This window comes from Girardinichthys multiradiatus, chromosome 18 (genome assembly GCF_021462225.1).
Source record: "Girardinichthys multiradiatus isolate DD_20200921_A chromosome 18, DD_fGirMul_XY1, whole genome shotgun sequence".
In the NCBI taxonomy this organism is placed as follows: Eukaryota; Metazoa; Chordata; class Actinopteri; order Cyprinodontiformes; family Goodeidae; genus Girardinichthys; species Girardinichthys multiradiatus.
In genome coordinates, this window is record NC_061810.1 from 9,613,516 (window position 1) to 9,637,243 (window position 23,728).

General features: G+C 39.6%; 1 protein-coding gene across 9 annotated transcripts in view; it reads right to left on the minus strand.

Moving 5' to 3' along the window:
- Positions 1–23,728, minus strand: part of LOC124883862 (chloride channel protein 2-like) — a 231,731-nt gene that overhangs the window by 12,147 nt on the left and 195,856 nt on the right. For 4 of the 9 annotated variants that reach the window (XM_047391271.1, XM_047391275.1, XM_047391274.1 and 1 more), the window contains 7 exons: positions 22,422–22,612; positions 20,758–20,869; positions 19,149–19,219; positions 18,606–18,680; positions 17,085–17,117; positions 6,125–6,163; positions 1,581–1,685 (listed from right to left, as the gene is read on the minus strand). In XM_047391271.1, the coding sequence (XP_047247227.1) occupies positions 1,581–1,685; positions 6,125–6,163; positions 17,085–17,117; positions 18,606–18,680; positions 19,149–19,219; positions 20,758–20,869; positions 22,422–22,612 (626 nt within the window). The remainder of the gene's footprint in view (positions 1–1,580; positions 1,686–6,124; positions 6,164–17,084; positions 17,118–18,605; positions 18,681–19,148; positions 19,220–20,757; positions 20,870–22,421; positions 22,613–23,728) is intronic. The other 5 variants (XM_047391272.1, XM_047391279.1, XM_047391278.1 and 2 more) reach the window with 3 other exon arrangements.

Below are 23,728 nucleotides of genomic sequence, written 5' to 3' on the forward strand. Positions count from 1 at the left end.
GGCCTGCTACATTTCACTCTGCAGCAGTAGGTGTCATCTAATAATTGTGGCTGTGACTGTGACAACAAAAAAAACTAAAGCTAAGTTGTATGGGCAGTTTGGGTAAGACACACAGCTCTTCAAACCATAGATAATTCTAAATCAAATTGTAGCTGTTCCCTTAAGTACCTCACCCTGCACCCTGGATGGGATGTCATTTTCAGTCAAACAAAAAAAACTGTTCCGCACTTTAATATTGCCTGACTGGTGCAGAAAACCTTTCACAATTCTTCTCAGGCGCTCCTCAATTTTGACTCACCTTTCCATTTGCGTGAAAGGTGAAATCTGAAACTCTCTCAGTGGTGGGTCAGTTTTTGTGAAAAACAACCAACACACTGATTGTATAAGAAGGGATACTGAGGGCTTTTTTACTACTTTGAAATGCCATCTGTAAGGTAAGAATAACTGCCTATTTGGAAATATTAAGAAAAACTGTCTTTGCCATTTTTGTCAGTGGTGCATTTCTCTTAAACACTGTTGAAAGTTGTGACTTGGAATTCACTGTGATAAAAAACATTTAGTCTTAAAATGTGGGAATTTGTGCTCATGCTAGCCTTTGCTATATGAACTTTATACAGCACAAACATCAATGTATTTCATGAGGTCTATATGTGACAGTATATGACAAATTATCACATAGCTAAATAGTTAAGGGAAAATAATACATTTTCTTTTTCCCCAACAAATTCTTGAAAATTGTGGCTTTTTTATGTATTCAGCTGACATGTATAAAAGCATTGTAAAACCACCTTTTGCTGCAATAACAACTCTTATAACTCTTCTGTGGGATGTCTAGTAGTTTTGTACATCTAGAGATCGAGATTTCTACACATTCGTCTTTGCAAAACAGCTCAAGATCAGTCAGATTGGATGCAGATTGTCTGAACAACTTACCACAGACAAACTTCTTTACTAAAACAATGTCCATCTTCTTGCTACTTCCATAAAAGGTCAGATTTGTATACTGCACAAATTATAGTTGTGCTGTAATTACATTCTTCGGCTAGAGCTGTGGATCTCTGCAGCGGGTTTACCACATTAAAGCTCTGTCATTTCAGGTGGACGGCTATATCTTTGTGGCTTTACAGTTGTTTCATACTCGTTCTGTTTTTTGATGATGGACTGAACAGAGCTTTGTGAGATGTTCAAAAGTTGGGATACTGTTTTAGAACCTAACTCTTCTTGAAACTCATCCAGATTTGTGGATGAGAGAGAATGGGTCTTAATACAAATGCACACCACACTTTTCAGATTTCTATTTGTGAAATATTTTGAAAACCATCTATTCTTATCCTTTCACTTCACAACAATATGCTACCTTCTTTTCGTCTATCATGACACCTCAGCAAAATACACTCATGTTTGTAATGTGATAGTGTAAAAAAGTTCAAGGGGTGTGAATACTGTAACACAGCAAGGCTCAGTGCAGCTTAAGAGTGTTGATTAATTCATGCCTCTAAACACTGAGAAATGCACCCATCAGAAAGGATGCACATTTATGCACACAGAGGGTAAAACAGCAGCTGTAGCTCCAATCATACCTTATGCAGCGAAGTGCGCTCCACCAGCTGGAAAGGGGCAGGGTCAATTTTGCAGTTGTTGAAGTTGACTTGCTCATCAAGCTGCCTCTCCTCCCACTCTGCAATCTGGAAATCACACAGATTTGGAGAAGCAGTGATGATCACCAAAGTAAAACAGAAAACAATAAACACAGTGAAGTATTTTCCAATAGTGAAGGAGCTTGTGACATTCAGTATATTCTTTGTAAGCTGAGGTTCAAATTGAGTTGAGATACAAATACCTGGCTTTACAGCAGTTAAACATTATTCTAGGTAAAAACAACTAACTCACATGTTTAGACAGTTAGTTGGCTGAACATATTTGTGGCTGTGACTGTAAAACAAACTGAAATGAGTTTAGAATATAATGACAACAGATGAAGTCTTTATGTCTAATATCAGTCTGTGATCAGATGATAAAAGCATCAAATTTTCCAAACCACTATTTGACACATCACATCCACTTAGTGGCACAGATGCTGAAAGACTATAAATCAAAGCCAGCCTACACTGCAATGCTGCTGAGCATAGGCAAACAAAGGGAGACAAAGACAGATGCAGTGACATGGCAAATTTATGAAAGTGTGAGAAATTTTTGTCTGACAGAGAGGAAATGAGAGGTGCTGTTGATGGATGAATTATGAATGATGCCATATCCAAAAATATAAGACTCGAGGGTAATTGACCCATTTGGGCACACCGAAAACGTGATGGGTCAAGGTTCCTTGGGCTGTGTTGTCATCAAGTGCAAACTGAGATTTCACAAACATACAGGTCCTTCTCAAAATATTAGCATATTGTGATGAAGTTCATTATTTTCCATAATGTCATGATGAAAATTTAACATTCATATATTTTAGATTCATTGCACACTAACTGAAATATTTCAGGTCTTTTATTGTCTTAATATGGATGATTTTGGCATACAGCTCATGAAAACCCAAAATTCCTATCTCACAAAATTAGCATATTTCATCCGACCAATAAAAGAAAAGTGTTTTTAATACAAAAAACGTCAACCTTCAAATAATCATGTACAGTTATGCACTCAATACTTGGTCGGGAATCCTTTTGCAGAAATGACTGCTTCAAGGCGGCGTGGCATGGAGGCAATCAGCCTGTGGCACTGCTGAGGTCTTATGGAGGCCCAGGATGCTTCGATAGCGGCCTTTAGCTCACCCAGAGTGTTGGGTCTTGAGTCTCTCAACGTTCTCTTCACAATATCCCACAGATTCTCTATGGGGTTCAGGTCAGGAGAGTTGGCAGGCCAATTGAGCACAGTGATACCATGGTCAGTAAACCATTTACCAGTGGTTTTGGCACTGTGAGCAGGTGCCAGGTTGTGCTGAAAAATGAAATCTTCATCTCCATAAAGCTTTTCAGCAGATGGAAGCATAAAGTGCTCCAAAATCTCCTGATAGCTAGCTGCATTGACCCTGCCCTTGATAAAACACAGTGGACCAACACCAGCAGCTGACACGGCACCCCAGACCATCACTGACTGTGGGTACTTGACACTGGACTTCTGGCATTTTGGCATTTCCTTCTCCCCAGTCTTCCTCCAGACTCTGGCACCTTGATTTCCGAATGACATGCAGAATTTGCTTTCATCCGAAAAAAGTACTTTGGACCACTGAGCAACAGTCCAGTGCTGCTTCTCTGTAGCCCAGGTCAGGCGCTTCTGCCGCTGTTTCTGGTTCAAAAGTGGCTTGACCTGGGGAATGCGGCACCTGTAGCCCATTTCCTGCACACGCCTGTGCACGGTGGCTCTGGATGTTTCTACTCCAGACTCAGTCCACTGCTTCCGCAGGTCCCCCAAGGTCTGGAATCGGCCCTTCTCCACAATCTTCCTCAGGGTCCGGTCACCTCTTCTCGTTGTGCAGCGTTTTCTGCCACACTTTTTCCTTCCCACAGACTTCCCACTAAGGTGCCTTGATACAGCACTCTGGGAACAGCCTATTCGTTCAGAAATTTCTTTCTGTGTCTTACCCTCTTGCTTGAGGGTGTCAATAATGGCCTTCTGGACTGCAGTCAGGTCGGCAGTCTTACCCATGATTGGGGTTTTGAGTGATGAACCAGGCTGGGAGTTTTAAAGGCCTCAGGAATCTTTTGCAGGTGTTTAGAGTTAACTCGTTGATTCAGATGATTAAGTTCATAGCTCGTTTAGAGACTCTTTTAATGATATGCTAATTTTGTGAGATAGGAATTTTGGGTTTTCATGAGCTGTATGCCAAAATCATCCGTATTAAGACAATAAAAGACCTGAAATATTTCAGTTAGTGTGCAATGAATCTAAAATATATGAATGTTAAATTTTCATCATGACATTATGGAAAATAATGAACTTTATCACAATATGCTAATTTTTTGAGAAGGACCTGTAAGAGTGTGAACAGATACATTTTTAAAAGCTACTATCCTTGTATTGAAATTATCAACCATTACCTATAAAATCATCAGATTAATCTTCACTAAAACATGATCCCAATTAAAATTATACAAATTCAACAAAACCTTTCTTCAAACATGTATTTTTTGGGAAAGTTGCAAACTATTTGTTACTAAGGGTGTTAAACACACCAGCATGATATTAAGTGTGTCTGAGGACTTTCTACATACTGTTGTGAGCATGTGACTTAGCCTGGTTAAGTAAGTGTGAACTATTATTATGAGCACCAGATGAGGGGCAGTAGTGGGTTTCTCTAAGCTTGTCCCCTTGTGTCTGTTTGAGACTAAGGAAAGAAACAAGAAGTAGTTCTTCTGTCGCCCTTGTTTTGACAGAATCGACCAATGACAACCGCTCGTCGGGCTGGCTTACAACGCAAGATTCCTCAAGTATTGATAAATATTTTATATATATATTTTGAATTATAGTGAAAAACAAGATATGTTTGATTTGCAAGCACTGTGAGAATACTGCGATCTGGAAAGAGTTAGCTGCCAACCGTTCCTTTCCTAAATTCAGACCAAAGCTAAACTAAGGGGTTAGTTTTTTTTTAAATATTTGTTTTGTTGGCACTAGTGGATTTTATTCTTTCCAGAGTTCTTTGAAAGTGGCTAGACAGGAAACGGGGGTTAGTTGATGAACATCTAACGAGTCTGGACTGCATTAGATGTGCTATAGGTCAAATCCAACAATATTTTAACTGAGCAAACCTGAACTGGCTAATTCAACACTGAGCTTGCTTCACAGTTTCATATTGATAAAACCTTTACTCTATTTATGAAAACACAAAAGAGACATTAGGAACCCCTTAAAAAGAGAGAAGCATAAAAACCACAGTATGTGGACTAATCAAACCAGAACTTAACGATTCAACACCGACTACAGATTCACTAAAACAGAGTTTGGGATATGTGAAATCTTTACACAATCTGTGAGGACAAATTAAAAAAGTGATTCTTAAGTCTCCCACATAGTCGGGTGTACTTGACTCCGCGGACATCCACATGCACTTAAAGTGGACTCAATCAGGACGTCTGCTGGACATGTCCGTGCAGATCTTACTTTTTACAACCGTGTACACGGTGTCACACAATAAACTGCTCGGCGGGAAAAAGTCTTCACATCGAACTCTTATATGTAACACACTGCTCCGAGCAACCAGTCACGAGAACGCACTGTGCCACTCCCACTTTCTAGTTGCAATACCAGGAGTATTCTCCTTCTTCATCCCTAGTCTGGCTTAATGGCCTAATATGCCACCTTTATTTCTTTTTGGTTTTGTCAAAGCAACAAGCCAGATTAGATCTTCCTCCTCATTTGATGACACCATGGCAGAAAGTGTGGGAGATGTAGGAACTTGTAGTGAGAGATGTAGGAAATGGGTATCTTCAACTATGAAAACTCAAGCGTCTGAGGAGAGTGCGCACGGAGTCTGCACTGCTCACAATCATCCAACTATGTGGGAGCCTTTGGCTTTCCCAAAAATATAGCTAAAATCCCATTTTGTCTCATTGTTGTGAATCCCACATTGTGTATTGTCCTGTGCGTTGGATGCATTGCAACATCTCTATTTGGTAAGCTTTTTACTAATATCTCCGCATTAAAAAAGCTGTCATCAAAAACTATGCTTAGTAAACCTTTTGTTTACTACAAAAATCCTCCATTCTTCAAGTGCTCATTCTCTCCAAATTACACAATGGAGTCCTCTAGCTACTTTTTTATGAGCCAACTCCCAATTTACAGAACATTACACAGTAATTTCAGTCCACGTCAAGCCTGGGAGTTTATTCCCCACAAACTTTAAAATTGAATTCCTCTTATATTATTGGAGTTTGAGACGGAAACAGAAAGGTAGTAACCATAACCTTTATGATTTCCCTCGTTAGACCTAGAGGGTGCCATAACAAGTACTGCACTCCGTATCCTGTCTGCACAGCTCAATTCCTCAAACCCTAACTCAGCTTGGCTTCATTGGGGCTATTTTTTAAGTTAGGTCAAAACATCCTGCTGATGGAGTGCTCCTACTGGCTGGGAAGTTTGTGTCACAAGTGGAACGTGGTGTGACCGGCTGTGGCCTTACCTCTCTTAGTGTCATGTCGTCTTCCACATCTCCATCATCCTGTAGATGGAAAGCATCAGAAGAGAAGTCAGTAAATATAAACAGGGTTATTTCAGGTTTTAGCTTTACACAGTAACATGAAGAAATGCACGGAAAACATCAGATATATACGTGGCAAACAAAAGAAAGATAGACAGTTTCACTTTATTATCTTAAACATTTCAAATTTTCAGTCAAACCCTCTAGAATACAGCTAAGCACAGAAGGAAGAGAGACACATGCAAGACATCCAGAGTGTTATACTGCATCACTGCCTTGTAACAAATGAACAGAAATGAGATGAGAGACTAACGGAGCAACTGAAGTACATTTAATAGGTGCGTGGGATGTGATTTATGACTTGTCATAATACATAATCATTATAAAGAAGGACCCAGGGCGAGTTTCAACAGACAGCCTGTTATATTAGTTTGACGAGCAGGAGTCGAACCAGCAGCCGGTCGCTTTGCAGACAAACACATTTAAACCTGCAGAGGGGGATGGGTGAGGAGAACATTACTGTAGGGTGTGTATTCATGTCTCTTTGTGATCAAGTGCAGACTAATTGGCACCCTAAGAAAAGATGTGTAAAATACTTCATTTGAGTTTATTAAGTCAGTGGGGGCAAAAATCCCAAACTTTATCTCCTACAGCATTTCACAACGTTGGAGCATACAAAGAGAGGGATATTTGGTCATTCCTCTTTGGATAATCTCTCTGTAGATCAGCAAGTGTCCTTTATTGTCTTCTCTTTTAATTAGCTTACTCCGATGGATTGAAATAGCATTTAGGTTTGAGGACTGAGATTTTTGATTCGGTTTGAGAGTTTCTGATGTCAGGCTCACCAACAAGGTTGCAAGGGCCTTGGGAAGAGAAACAGGCCCACAGCATCACAGGTTCTCCACTATACTCAAAAGTGAGCATGAGGTGCTTTTCCACACATTCATCCTCCTACCCCGAGTTTGTTAAATAAAAGCTCATTCTTAGTCCCATCTGAACAAAGCACATGGTTCCAGTCGAAGCATTTTTAGGGTTCAGCAAACTCCACATTTGTGTTTGTGTGAAGTCTTTTTTCTAACCTTAGTCCCAAACAATCCAATAAAAATGCATAATGGGTGTTATGGTGACTGACACATGCTTTGCTGCAAATGTTTTTATTTTTTTCTTCCTTACCATCCCGTTCACTGTGAGTGGTGACAAGATAAATTTGGGTCCTTGTCCAGCTTGGTGGCCACTGGCTAGAAGAACCGGTCCTCTGTGTTACCTCATATTTATAACCCAGGGAAAATACGTCATGGATTACTAATTAAAATAACAAAAACAAAAAGTAAAGAATAATTAAAAAAATGCTTCAGTTATAATGATCTTTAATGAGTCATCAGGGGTACCAACAACTGTTCCACGGGTGTTAAAAAATTTAATCTTGATCAGTGATACCCCCCACTGAAAATAAAGTTTGAAATTTACAGTTTTAATTGTAGGATTTTGCTACTGTAGTACAAGTTAAGTTTATTCTAAGGTTTTTTACACAACTTTACTAGTGGTGCCAGTAGATGGGCCTGTATGAGCAGTGAGTTGTGAAATAAAAGTCATGTAAACATGTCCTCAAACGCAGGTATTTACTTTAACAGGACTGAATGCAGAAAATGTGTGCAAGAGCAATAGAGAGATGGAGCTAGAGGGTGACCCACGGGATGATGGGAGCTCAGAGCTTATTTATCCTCATTGCTGCGGCGGCTGACCTGCTGCCAACCCTAGCAACTGTTGCCTACTGTAGCACAGTTCAAGCAGAGACCAGACATGCCTGGAGTTTATGAGACTAAACAACTAGGCACTCAAACACCTACAAGCACTTTGTCTGAGCCACTTATGCTTGACGCACAACACTGGGAAAACCCAGAGATGCTGCTGCTCAAGGGGCAAATAATTTACTAGGAGGGCTAAAATGGAGGAACAGCATCTGAACTTGATGTGTGTCACACTGTTGGCAGAACTTTCTTATTTTCAGAGAAACACACAAAGAGGTGGGTATGTGAATACAAAACAGAAACTTTTAGAAACATTAGCGGCCTTTTGTTAAGAAAATATAGACTTATTGGTTATAAAAAATATGGATGTAAGTCTGTCCATGTCTGGATTGGTGTGTGTGGTAGGGATGATGCTGTGAATCCACAGTGAACCTTTGCACAAACTGCAGAATATTTTAATGGGATTTAATGTGAAAAACCAAAAAGAAAAAATATAATGTGGAGCATGAAGAAGGCAGTTGTCTGCACTAAATTCTATTTTGGTGTTTTCAAATAAAGGAGTCTGAAAACAAATGCATACTTTACTTTTCAGACTTTAATTTGTTGTAAAACTGTTTTCCTTCCACTTCAAAATGAAGTGCTACTTCGTTTTAGTCTGTCACATTAAATCCCAATAAAATACATTGAAGTTTTGTGGCGAAATGTGCAAATATTCAAGAGGTGTGAATATTTTTGCAAAGCACTTTAGATGTGACAAACTATGTAAGCACATTGCAATAAGATGTAAAACAGCTGGATGAGTGTGTGTGCAGGGGTGTGTGTGTGTAGAGACTGCAGTTTTAAGCCAGTGACTCACAGTGGTTACATCCGGCAGATGAAGCAGTAGTGTTTGCTGTGCTGGTTCTGTGACCAGGGGACAAATGCCCAGTTGCTCATCCCTACTTTCACCTTCATTTTGGACTGAACATCTTTGTAATACATATTCGGAATGATACTGAATTGAATGTAAGTGGATGTGAATTTGACCCACATGTAGATTTATATCCAAGAGGACGTTTTGGGATGAATTGAATATGTATGAACTGACTTGAACCTCCATACGACAACACGTTTTACAAAGTTGCAGCTGCAGCAAAGTGCCAGCGAGCACGGTAAAAACTGCTGGTAATAAAAACACGGCAGTGACCTAAACACAACCTAGGTATAATTCTTCTCATTGCCTTTATGTTCTGCAGGAATATGGTAACCCCACCCTGAACAAGCCCTAGCGTTCCATATTAGAGGCCTCTCTGTTTGTACCAGTTTTGTTTTGCATGATACACAATATTTCTAAAGACAACAAACATGCTGTACACTTCAAAAGCCGGGTTTCAGGGCCCGTATTCACAAAGATTCTTGTTGTTGTTGCTGTGTAATCATTAATTTAATTTTGTTAAGTTTTATCATTGTGATTTACACATTTCTTAATCCAGTCTAAATTCCATCATCAGTTTTCTCTCCATTGGTTACTAGAAGCCAATTTGTTTTTTTGGTTGTTTTAATTTTAACAACCAATCACAGCTCTTAGAAGACACCAACGAGGTCAACCACACCTCAACAAGATAGGGCAGTTAATCACTCTGAAGCTAGGAGTTGTTGCTGAGAATTTTTAGGCAAAGATTGGAGCTAAAATCAACAGCAGTAATAAAAACTGATCTAATTATACCAAGGTATGATGGAACTGGTAAATATATTGCATTGCAGGAAACCTTAAGCTGTCGTTACTTTGTGCTAGGCAAGTAGTGACCACTCTTATTGTTTGAGCAGCTCACTTTCTGTTATCATATTAAAGGTTGAGTTTTCTATATTAAAAAAATCAACTGGCCAACAACAAGCACCAAATTTCCTCTTTTTAAAGTTTTTGATATCAAAATTAGTTTGAACCAAATATTCCTCAGTATCGTATGTACTTTTAATTCTCCAGATAGGATCATTCTCCTCTCCTTGTTATCTGAACCTCCGCCAAAAATGACCCCGTAGTGTTCGCTGAATATTTTCCTTATCAGATGCCTGAAGGGCGTTTTTAATGGAGTCGGTGTCTTTGTAACAATGCTTAATATTTGCCTCCATTAAGACCACTCTGGCAACAGTTATGTCTGACTCCAATGACCTGACTCACACAAAGTAGAGTTGGACTACCACTAGCCTGAGGACAGCAGTTCATAAAGTTCATAGGAGTCTCTCAGAATGTTCAGCGCCCTGTTCCTGCAACCATCTGAAACAGACTCTTGGCAGAGGGCAGGGACAGTAAAAGCAACTATTTACCTTCCCTCATCATTCTTTGTAGGGCCTTTGTTTGTGTGTTTCTCTGTATAGTTGTATTCTTTCAACTCTTTCATTCGTTGGGTTATGTCTGGGCTGCTTCCTTTGGGTAGAGCAGGTGTCCACAGAAACCAATGACAGGCTGGAGTTGTGACAACATATAAATAGTGCTGCTCAAAACATTATCACACACATCCATGTCTGAAAAGGGTTTTCACCATAAACACAATAGCCTGGTATAACACAACCAGAATAAGCTTATTAATCTTGTTTTATATCTCTAATTTCCTGCTTCACTCTGGGACCGGCCAGTCCTGACATCCTAAAAGAAAACCAGAATGTAACTGAGTGGGGAAGTCATTTTTCAGTTCAGCCTCTAAAACAAGATTTTTAGCCGTTTAGTCACTACATGCTTTGGTGCCGTTTTATTCTACACACACATCCTTTAACCCAACCTAGACTAAGCCTGCATAAACAGCTCCCTTGGACATGAAACAAGTACTACACTTTACTACACTACACTTTAGAGTTTGCTCTCTAATTTGTAGAGAGCAAACTCTCTACTTCCCTGGTCTGTAAACTTGCACTTCGTAAACATTTGAATTCTAATCAGGCCAAATGTGATGTTATAAACAGCTGCTGTAATCAGTTTTAGCGAGCCTAAACCATCAATTTCCATTTCTTTGCTGACAGAACAAAAATAAATGGCAGGAGAGTTGTAAAGTAAAGCAAGAAGGAAGCCTAAACCTCCTTTTCAAACTGATTTTTTAATGTAATGTCCCGAAGTTCGTGCAGCTGGATGCAGAAACATGGAGATGTATGTAATCAGGCTCAGCGGTTGGAGGCTCCAGATGTTGTGGGAAATTTGCTTATTATCTCTCTGCTTCAGGGATCGTTGTCAGATTCTGGAGATATTTTTCATTATAATGTTGAATAAACATGTCAAACCAGCTGTGGAATCCCACATTCTCCATTTTATTAAGCTTCTGTAGACTAGGATTTTAGTCATTAGTACCGTTTGGCGGTTTGAGACACTGGTTTAATTTGTTTGTTTTACGGATACATTGCAGCCGTTTTTATAGTACTTTATTAAGGGGGCTGAATACAAATGCACTTCACACTTTTCAGGTTTTCTTGAATAGGACATTTGAAAACAATATATGCTTTTCCTTTCACTTTATAATTGTGTGCTATGTCGATTAAATCAAACCTCAAAAAACTACTTTTACAAGGCACTGCATGCCGTACTGATCTGTCAAAAGAATGTGATGAATCTTATTTTTATGTGACAATCAAATAGTATATAGACACCAAGTGCAGTTTTAACCATCTCACTTAACCCTTTCTGGCTTCGGTTTTCACTTTCTAAACAGATTCTAGGGTAACAGTGTAAATGACTAAACAACTACTGAGATTTTAATTTAGGCAGGAAGAACAGACAAGAACAAGGACCACAAAGATTTACCAATAATTCACATAAACTCCAACAAACAAAACAATGGATGAAGAAAGATTTGAGTTGTCAGAAAGAAACAAAAAAAAAAGAACAAAAAGGAAAACTACAAGCCCAGAAGCGATTATAAATAAAGCACGTGGGAAGCAAGAGGGGGTGGAAAATAATGAGAAAACAGCAAGGAAGGAAGAATCAATCTGTGCAACAGGCTCCTGATGTCATTTGCCCTGTATCAATATTTCAGTCACAATAGAACAATGGAGGGTAGAGTGGAGGGGTTGTGTGTGTGCTGTGGGCCTGATGACGAAGCAACAGAATAGGAGGAGAGTGCTAAAAAAGTTGTCAAGTATAACATAGATCTACAACAGGGAGCACAAATCAAGGACTGGTAATATAACTGAGAACAGGGCTCCTGATGGAATGCAAAACCTGAAACTATTTCATCAAGCTTTTTGAATAGCTAATACGACATGTACCACTTGCTCCTTAGTTCACTAAACACACGGTTCCTTAGATCAAATCCTGCTCCATCTGTCTAAGCACCAACTGGGCGATAAGCTTCACAAGTGTACCCTGCAATCATTGATTAAATCATAACTCACAGTGGCAGATGTGGAAGATTGACTGCTGTCCATCAATTAATAATAGACACTATAAACAAAAACTGACAGACTTGGAAAGAAAAAGAAAATCTGATGTGATGTAAAACTGCCTTGTGGAAATTTGTCTCCCATAGTTAAAGTAATGACTAAAATATTTAGAACACCTAATATAGTCTAAACATTTCAAATCAAAATGAATGATTTCCAGTTTTTGCTAACAAATTGCAAAGCTCTTATAGTGTGGCAGTTGCACCATTGGTGTCCTGCTACTGCTTTGGCTTTAACCAAATGGACTGTGGCCTGCCATCATCAGGAGCTACAATCATAGGTCTATGCTCTCTAGACAGCAATAAACATCATGCAAAGCTCAAGCCCCTAACACGTAACAACTGGTATGTGCTATCCTCCCTACTGAAGCAGAGCTTCCAGCTGGGGACAAAGATGGATAACTCCCAACTGTGCTGGTTGGTAGGAGACCTAAGGAAGTTGTACTTTGTTCAAGATGCAGGATTTTTTAAGGTTTTGTGGCACCTTACTTTACAGTTATCAGCAGAGAGAAAAAGGGAGTATACATGCAGCAAAAGATCTTCACCCTAGGAAACGAACACACGGCGCCTGTGTCGAGTAGTGACAGCCATGTTTGGATTGTATTGTTTCACTTTATTTTTTTTAATATGTTGTCTCTTTTTTATGTTTTATGTAAGGTGACCTTGAGTGTCAAGAAAGGCGCCTATGGATAAAAAAAAAAATATATTAATATGTAATCTGGGGCGTCTGATCCACCACTACACAATGAATTACCCAAAACTGCAGTTTGAAAAGGACCTGTCACCTGGTCAAGTTAGGTCTGAGAGAGTTGGGACCATGGTGCAGATGAATAGATCATGGTGCAGGTGCAGCAGAGCTACTTTAAAACACAGAAAGTAGCCAGTACTAAAAGCATACCAGCTTCATGGATGGTATCACATTGATGAAGGCTTTCAAAATTCGCCATGATCCAACCACATTCTGAAATGTAAAAGCTCATGGAAAACCGCGTGGTTTTAATTGTGTAAGAGGGGCTCCAAGCAATGAGAGATTTTGTTTGCAGTAGGTGTATCTAGGGGATCATTCAGTGAAATCAACATTAATGAATGGTGGTATGCCATCTAAGAAACTTGAAAAGCCTTAATTGATTTTAATTAGAGAGGTCTTGATCTCAAGCTTCAGCTTCAAGGAACAATCAAAGTATTTTCAAATGGTCAGCATCAGCGCAAGTGCCTTTTCAGTCTGGATCGCTGCTATGTGTTTGGCTTAATGTGAGAAGCACCTCATACAGGTGCAATAAAACACTGTGATGGAATGTCCCAACTAGTAAGTTTGCTGTCTGAAATTATTTAGTTGTCTCTAGCAAATGGAGCTGTTTCAATATTCTCTAAGGCATCGATTCAGTAGCAACAATATAATTAGGCGTTATATATAATAGTATAATTAATAAAAATTTTAACAATCAGCCAAATACAAGTTTTCTTCGGTTACTCTGAAAGCAAGAGGGTTAAAGCGACAAACTTTAGAGGAAACTCTATGTACTCAATGTAAACCCTGAAAACCTTTTTACTTGAAGATGAAATCAGAGGATATTCTAATAATAGATTCTAATCTAGTGAGTTTGATGCATGTAAAACGAACTTGCAGATGTCCCACGGTGTCCTCCCTACAGACAAGCTTGACAAAGTATGTCATTTTCTAAAAGTACCTCAACATGTTGTGGTGAACCAATACTGGGATTCCAGTTTCACTAAAACAGAGTAGTTCAGCGGTGATGCTGATTGGAGGTTTATTTTACCTGCGACCTTCAGTGCAGCTCCTCATCAGGACGATCACTGTGGTTTAAAGCAGCTAAGTGCAGCGCAACACCATAGCCAGAATAAAAAAACACGTTTCTCCGCTAATAATGTGTGACACCACTTTTTTCTTTTGATACATTTTTATTACAAACCGATCCTCCTATTTTTAATGAACTCTGTTTCTTTCAGTGCCACACTAACCTAACATTAGGGTTTCCACTTTGCATCACAAATAAAACCTGCTCTGTAGTTAATTTAATACTTTTCTTTAGGTTCCTTTAAGAGTTAGTTCAGATTTTTAACAGTGAAGCTCTGTGATACCATCACGAATAGCTGCCTTATCTGTAGAAGAAGGAAATCATATACTAGTGAGCTTTTTGGAAAGTAATTAAAACTACAAGGAGGTGGAAGCCAACAAGCTAGTCAGATATACGCTCTATCAATCTGGATCATCAAGTGATTTGGTGAATCAGCCCATAGTGAGTTCACCAGGATCATCATCAAACAGCAATTAAAGCTGGATACCACAGAAACATGCCATTGCTGATGCTGCTGCACAACTGATGGAAAACTAGAACTAGAATAGACAGATGAGTGACGACTGATCTGAAAAATTGAAACAGCCGGAAGCTCAACCGACATAACTGGACATAAACACACGGATGGTAGTTGGCCAAAGAAAACAGCACCAAACATAACATCAACAAGCTTGTTAGTTCACACCACTGTGTGGATTTATTTACTTTTCCAACTAACTCAGTCATATGACATCTTTCTATTAGAAGTAAGGGATTTATTACCGGTTATAACTTCAAAGAGCCTCACTTCAAAAAATCTGAATTAACCCTTTAAGGGTAGGTCTAACTTCTGCTGTTTGGCCATACAGCGTTATGAAGCCAAACAGCAAAATTCATTGCAGAGAAAATATCATCATGGAGCAGAACTGGATATGGTAGTGGACCCAAAATGCTCAATGAGATAAGTGCATGATTGAAGAACGCAGCACTGTCAATGGTTTTCCTTTCCTGTCAACAAAACTGACCAGGGTCATTTATTAGCAGCATACCCTGGTTTTACACACACAGCCTGAGGCGGTGCATGAGTAATCACATGACATCTCTACGCAGTGAAATGATTAAAATTTTGTACAAACTTCAATAATTGGGCTGATGGAGCCCTTTCAGCTCTTCAAATCCACATCAATAATACTTCTAATAGAGTTACATTAACATGATATGAACCGTAACTCTGTCAGAAGAAGGGTGTGATCTTTTATTCTGATGAACTCATTTTCAAGAGAAAAATTTCCTTAAAATGTAGCTGGCAGAAAAGTTGCAGCTTCTTTGAGGTTTGCATCTATGCCATACTTTTTGCCATGATCATTTCCAACTATTGGTTGATCCTCGAAATGGTACTGGTATTGGGTATAATGTTGATAGTAAGATGGAGGTGCAGCTTAATTTTTTTAAGTGGGTGCTGGTAAACCCAAAAAATATACAGGGGTTGGACAATGAAACTGAAACACCTGTCATTTTAGGGTGGGAGGTTTCATGCAAAATATTGAAATGCACACAACATTATGGGTGACATACCAGAGTTCAAAAGAGGACAAATTGTTGGTGCACGTCTTGCTGGCGCATCTGTGACCAAGACAGCAAGTCTTTGTGATGTATCAAGAGCCACGGTATCCAGGGTAATGTCAGCATACCACCAAGAAGGACGAACCACATCCAACAGGATTAACTGTGGACGCAAGAGGAAGCTGTCTGAAAGGGATGTTCGGGTGCTAACCAGGATTGTATCCAAAAAACATAAAACCACGGCTGCCCAAATCACGGCAGAATTAAATGTGCACCTCAACTCTCCTGTTTCCACCAGAACTGTCTGTCGGGAGCTCCACAGGGTCAATATACACGGCCGGGCTGCTATAACCAAACCTTTGGTCACTCATGTCAATGCCAAACGTCGGTTTCAATGGTGCAAGGAGCGCAAATCTTGGGCTGCGGACAATGTGAAACATGTATTGTTCTCTGATGAGTCCACCTTTACTGTTTTCCCCACATCCGGGAGAGTTACGGTGTGGAGAAGCCCCAAAGAAGCGTACCACCCAGACTGTTGCATGCCCAGAGTGAAACATGGGGGTGGATCAGTGATGGTTTGGGCTGCCATATCATGACATTCCCTTGGCCCAATACTTGTGCTAGATGGGCGCGTCACTGCCAAGGACTACCGAACCATTCTTGAGGACCATGTGCATCCAATGGTTCAAACATTGTATCCTGAAAGCTGTGCCGTGTATCAGGATGACAATGCACCAATACACACAGCAAGACTGGTGAAAAATTGGTTTGATGAACATGAAAGTGAAGTTGAACATCTCCCATGGCCTGCACAGTCACCACATCTAAATATTATTGAGCCACTTTGCGGTGTTTTGGAGGAGCGAGTCAGGAAACGTTTTCCTCCACCAGTATCACGTAGTGACCTGGCCACTATCCTGCAAGAAGAATGGCTTAAAATCCCTCTGACCACTGTGCAGGACTTGTATATGTCATTCCCAAGACAAATTGACGTTGTACTGGCCTCAAAAGGAGGCCCTACACCATATTACTAAATTATTGTGGTCTAAAACCAGGTGTTTCAGTTTCATATATATCAACGGTGCAAAAGATGCAACCAATAAGCAAAAGGAACCAAACAATAAATTTTGGCTAAATGTGCCATCTATAATTGTATCCCTGTATCCTCCCAGAAAATATTATCTGCTATAGTTCTATAGCCTCCCAATGATATCAAAACATACAGAGCCTATAAAAAATTTAAATGTGATTTTACATAAACTCTTCATGGGCTCACTTTACTTTAAACTGTTGAAGTGCATCCAGCCAGGACAGGAACATAGTTTGCAACCAATCAGCCACAATCTGAACTGATATATTACAAACGATATCAGCCTCTGCTTCCTAACGCAGGACCCACACAGGAATGCTTTGGAGAAGTAAGTGTGCTCACCACAGAGAAACCCTTTAGGCCTGGAGGAAGCTCCTAGTGAATGAAATGATATATGATTAGTGGAGAACAATATTACTGGATGCTTACAAACATGTAGATGTGAATGCATTCAGAGAGAATGCTAAATTATGTGAAGATAATACATGTTTGATTTCAGGAACTGAAATTGTCTGACTGTCATGCAAAGCTGATTGATCCAGTGGAATCAAATTTCTTAATTCATAATCAGATGCTTATTTCACTGATTGACATGCATTGCTGCCTGAGTAATTGCACATGGATTAAATCCCTCAATTTGAGAAAGTATCATTTTGTTTGAAGTGGTGCCAGATCTTTATCATTCAGGTACCTGATATGATGAAATATAATGCTACACATATGAAGGGATTCAACTTGACAGACTGTTCAGTTCCCCCTCTGTAAAATCAAATGCATGGGGTGGTGTTTTTTTCAAAGAGGTTCCATCAGATTGTAAGGGATTTATTTATTTTTATTTTTTGGTCAATCCAGAAGCAGGCCGGGGCTTGCACTGGGAGGCAGTGGACATCTTGGGTGACACCACTTGATAAACAACAGTATGGCCGACAGAAAAATGCAAAAGACTTGACCACAACTCCACCACGTGTTTGCTGTAGTTTTTAGCCAATGAGCCTTATTCTCACAACGAACAAGCAGCTTTCTGTACAGTTTCTGAACATTTAGAACAAAATGCAGTAAAGTGGGTTCTTTTCCACAATGTAGAAGAGCACCTTTAAACAGCTTTGACATCAAACGACTAATGATGTCAAGGTTAATAAAAGTTAAAACACACTCTTTTTCTGCAGCGGCCTAACTTTTATGACTTACTTTCAAAACTAGTGTGTGTTCAGAGTTAAAAATGCGTAACAGATCAGTTTCATTCAATTGATTCAACAATCTAATAGATGAATCTAAAGGATGTAAATATAACTGGAAATTTTAAGAAACAAATGTAGAAGTATGTAATAACATAATCAAAAAGGTGTCATAAATGGAAAAGGTTAATCTGTAGAATAATGCTTTTTATGTGATGGTAGCAATGTTTTTGCTTTTGAACGGACCATCATCAAAGGCTTAAAAAATGCCCCCTATTGCTTTACGGTCCAAAAGACATTCTTTGAACCAATGTTGCAATGAGACTTTGAAGCAATGGAATCAATAAAAGGCAGAAGTGGTATTAGTGGTCAAGTGCTCTGTATGATGTCTCCTGGCCAACAGACCAATGGAAACTGGTTAAGGTGAACGGATCAAAGCCAGAGCAAATAATAGCAGCAACTAAAAGCAGTGAAAGGTCAGTGGTCAGGGTGAGGGTAGTCGATACAGAAAGAGCATGCTCTACACTTATTGGCATGATGGGACAGCTTTGGCTGAGCTCAGCCCAGATCACAGTCCATCAGATTAGCCCTGAAATGGAATGGCTGAGTGACAATTGGTTGATCGGTGAATGGACTTGTTGCAGAGCGGCTTCCAGGCACGATGGGAGCCTGAAACGGTGGCTCTTACCACGACAGATATCCGGACTCGTTTGGATGGCCTCCTTTGCTCAGGAGACACTGGGCTCTCCATATTGTTGTTTTTCTTCCAGGGTGACCAGAGACAAGCATACAAAGTTAACAACCTGAACGTCAGCTGACTTTGCAAAAATATTAATAAAAAAATGCCTCTGGAAAACATCTCCACTCTGATATGACAGAACTTCACTGTAGTGAAACAATCCATTAGCAGGATGCTGCTGGATGAAATGAAATGCAGTAAGATACAAGGCTGAGACAAAGTGAGAAATTTTAAATTGAAACTGCCTGAGATTCTGTGTGAGTGTTTTCTGAATGTGTGTGTGAGTGTGGGAGGTACTGTACTGTAAAGCGTGAAGGACTGCATGTGAGAGATAGGGTAGGACTGTGTGGGCGCACAGAATGTGTGAACGGCAGGATGTGAGTCACTGTGTGTATGTTTGCATGGTTTTGTGTGTGTATCTCTGTGTTAATATGGTTGTGCCTGCGATGGTGCTCTTGTTGTTTGGCTGCATAAAGGGAACTGGTTCCTCACCTCCAGAGCTTCTACGTCTGGACTGGAGCAGAACAGGCTCTTCAAAGCTATGCCGGAATGATCCTGTGGGCCTGCAGGAGGAAGTTAGAAAACATAAAAAATTATTGCTCGAGATTTTTTGATTGATCCAGCCACTCATGTTCTACTCATTACTGATAATTGCATTGATGGGACATTAGTCTGCCCAGAAATCTCCAAATCCCCCTAGCCTAGCCACCTCCTCCAGCTTTGACCTGGAATGTCTACAGCTGGTCCTGTGTCAGTTTATAGTATGTCTCACACTGCGACATGTTTGAAGCACCTTCACTATGATGTGAAGGAGTAGCTACTCCTCACTGAGGGTCTCCTACAAAGCTGAGCTCCTCAGCCTCTCTGAAAAGAGAGCTACATTGGAAGAAGATTATTTTTTTAGTATCAGTGTCGGCTCAGTTTTGACTGATGAAGGCAAAAAATGCAGTGATGTGAATTCAGAATACCAATCTGTTTGACAACCTTTGCACAGAGACTCATGAATAACATGGGTGATACACATCATTGGCTTCAGGAGATTGAGACAGAATTTGAACAAGGATCATTTTTTCTTTGTTTTAAATAGTGAAATAAATAAAGTGAAGGATGTAGAATAATCAAGAACAAGTTTGAACAGACTAAGTATTTTTGATCTTGGACTAGAAATGATCAAATGCAGTTCAAAAACCCTATTCATTTTTGAGTAAAGGCCATAGCTCCAGACATGCCTATGGTAACTTGCATTACTGGTGGCAAAGAATCAATCTAAAAGCACTCATTCGAATTACCTCAATCAATTCAGCTAGAAAATCTATACCTGCAATGGGAAATTTTTTTCCCATAAAGCTTAGGATCAGTTCTGACCGAATATGTTTTGGAAACAATACTGATTAATTAGAGGAAATGCACACAAGCTCTCAGTCTGATTGAGCAGGGGATGAGAATGAATGATTCTTAGCAATAGGCCACAACAGCACAGACATTGAGGGACTGGGCCTGTTTGAAATCCAGAAAGCTAAAAAATGTTTCAATCTTTCTTCTTCCGTTTGTCCTGTGGACAGTTTGACCCCTGGGGGAATTTGATGTTGCACACTGTGGAAGTTTTGTTCTGATTTAGCAGTGCACGTTTAGTATTTTGCTTGAGTAGCCATGATTGCTTTGGTATGAATGAATTATTAAATTTACTCCAACAATTCACTTCCCCAAATGTTACACACCACTGAGGCTTACACAACCCAAAGCAATTCAACTGTAGCTGTAGCAATCAGGAATTAAAACATGCTTTGTGGAGCTTTTCTCTTTTTCATCATGCCCATTTTGAACATCAACAGAGCTCTGTTATCCCAAAGTGAAACAAACTGATTGTTGTAACTGCCAAGAACATTACCAGGAACCTTTTGACCACTTTGACTTCTCTGTGCTTTCTTTGGTGTGAGTTTCTGCATGAACGTTTTACACTACCTTAAAATCAATAGTCTGGAGATTTTCAGTGATCACTAGCTTGGGAATATGGGTGAAGTGTAAGATTTCGTGGCGTATGATAGAAATCGTGTAGTCCCACTTGGATTCAAGAATTACTACTACTGTAATAGTAACTTACTTGTGGGAAGCTGAGTGGTCCTCTCTGCCACAGATGATCTTTTCAGTGCAGGTTTGAGAGGCTTCTGACTAACTGGATGGGTTGGACTGAAGGTGGACTCCTCAGTAGAGATCTGTACACAAACACGTAAAGATAAGATCTAAATCACCTCATTTTGACTTAACGCTCCACCACTCTCTTCAACATTGAACTCATTAGACAGATGGATGTGCTTTCAGCAGATAGAAACATATCAAAGGGGTAAAGATGGCAATATAAAAAAGAAAATGCTTACAAAGACACAAGAAGCCAGAGGGGAGAAGAAAGTTCAGAGACTACATGTGGGGTTGGCCTTGATATAAAATTTCATGACTACAGTGGGTTTCATTTCTTCATTTTTGCTAAGCTAATGAAATTCAGAAAGTGGGAGAAAATTGTACTTTCAGCCATAAAATCTGAATGCTTTTGTGAAATAAGTTAAAATATTTATTGCTAAAGATCTCTGTAAAGTTGCTAGTTCCATGATATCCTGTAGTACAACTTGTGTGTCTGTTTGCCTCAAACTGAATGCATTATTCAGCACAATCTTCTGGGTGTTCAAATGAAAGACAGAAGTGTTTTTCTGATTGTCTGCATTAGGAGGGTGATATTGGTGGGACACCAAGCGTTGCAGAGTAAACAAACGTCTAATTGCTGAATCCATTAGAACCTGAGGTGCCTTTTAAACATGGGCGAGTGCAGATTCTTCATGACTTAAAATAAAGAATTCCCACATGGTTTTATACTACGTCTTTAAGTAAAGACTCACAGAATAATTTGCCAAATGCCTTAAAAACTTTTATTCTTTCATAATTTTCTAAAGTAAATAAGCAAGTTTGCTTTTAAGCTTTTAGCTTTGGAACGTTTTAGTCACCTCTGTATTGCAAACATATTGAAACTTCTGAGAGAGAATTAAACAAAGAAGAGGAAGAGATGGAAATATTTTCTTCTGTAATTGTCTTGCATTGCGCTCCATCTACCTGCAGCATGTTTCACAGTGTAGAGGGCACACGGTTGTCATGGTGTTTTCGGGAAGATGGGCAGTGTTTTCTACGAAACATAAGGTTTTGTAGGCCAAAATGTTTGATTTTAGTCTCATCTGAACAGAACACGTTTTTCCAAAGGTTTGCTGTTCTCTAACAAACCTCTAAGGCCTTCACAGAGCAGCTGCATTTATACTGAGATTAAATTACATAGAGGTGGAGTTTACGTATTAATCAAAAGACTTGTGTAGGCAAATTATTGCACTGTATTTTATTTAGAGGCTGAACACTAAACTCTTGTAAAATAAACACAGTAAAATATTTGAAAAGTATTTTCACTAATTATGGGTTACATTGTGTTGTTCTAATGAATAAAGTTTAAATACGATCCACTAAAGTTTTTGTTTGTAACGTGACTAGCGATAAAGTTAAAGGGTATACATTTTTATGATAAGCACTACACACCTAATGAAGATAATACTCCATAAAAATTTACACTTTTAGTGCAACAGAAAATGAAATATGAAAAAGGTTTCACAGAGAAAATAAATCTCGGCTTGTGTGTGATAGTATGTTACTTTGAAGCATAAAAAGAAAAGCGTCTCATCAATAAAATTTGAGGAATTTCTCTACATATTGTACTTGTCAATAAGGACCTCTCACCTGGAAGCGGACCTCCTGGCTGGTCCGCTGGCGGCCATCCTCGCTGTTGCTGTTTGACACAACCGACGGGTGTTTTTTCTCCGCTGCAGCCCGCTCCATGATGTACTCCATCCGCCTACTGCGACTGAGCTGTTGGGAGAGCAGCGACTGCAGCTGGGCACTTTCTATGGAGCCCAACAGGATCATCGACTCTGGGGTAGGAGAGACAGAGATGCGTGAGGTGAACTCAAGAGAGATAGAAAAACCAAGGAGGATGTGAGGGGGTAAGTTTGTGGAGAAATACAGAATCAGAAGAGAAAGGCAAAAAAACATGGTTTAAAGAGCTTTAGAGAAGAGTGAGCAAACAAACATATTGCAGGAAAATCTGCACAGTTGCATAACAAGAGCCCAGATTGCAGCAAATGTCCACTGATTAGTGTGCATGAGTCGCCAGCTGTACGCAACTGCCGTTGTGACGGTGCGGGTATATTAGGTGTTTGGCTAAATGACACAGTTAATTGTTCCTGCATGACTGAAAGAGTGTTGAAATACGCAATTTACACTTTAATGAGGTGACTAAGGCCATCAGTAAGCTATGCCCAAGCCGGTGCTTTCTATCAATCAGTCACTTTGATGAGGACAGGACTGAGATTGCAGAAATGTTAAGTTTAATACCAGCTGGAAGGCACAACGGGAATACAACATCAGCAACATTGAACAAAGAGGTCCCCAACCATGTTAGATTCACTATATTATGGATATAATATAGTGAAACCTCGTTAGGATGTTATATAGCTTCTTAAAAACTGATGTGTGCTGTGCTGATGTGTGGAATGAGCTGGCGAGAATGGACGTGTAGGTCATTAAAACTGAGACTGAGCTGATTAACTGCAAAAAACAAACCTGACATGAACCAAAGGTTCGGAATTTTTGTGACATTTCTTCCAAGTATTCTCGTTGAAGCATGACTACATTATCAAAAATATTCACTGTTATTTGATCCAGTGTACATTTCACTGAACATCTTCCAAATCTGCAATTAATATACAATAACCGAAACACAGCAGTGGTCAGCAACCTATTATTTGACGTTACTTGATTTTTCTGCTACCATGGAGACAGAAAACGGTCAGATTATGACCTCTCTAGGGTTATACCATTAGTCCATTTTTTCAGAATGATTGTGGGAAATTGTGAGAGATTGGTCATGGACACCTGGCATCAGAACTGGCAGTGGAGGTTGTAACTGGACAGTTTGGATTGACTTGAGACTTTGATAGACATGATGGGATAGAGAACAGAAACCTTGGTAGCACTTTGGTGTTGAT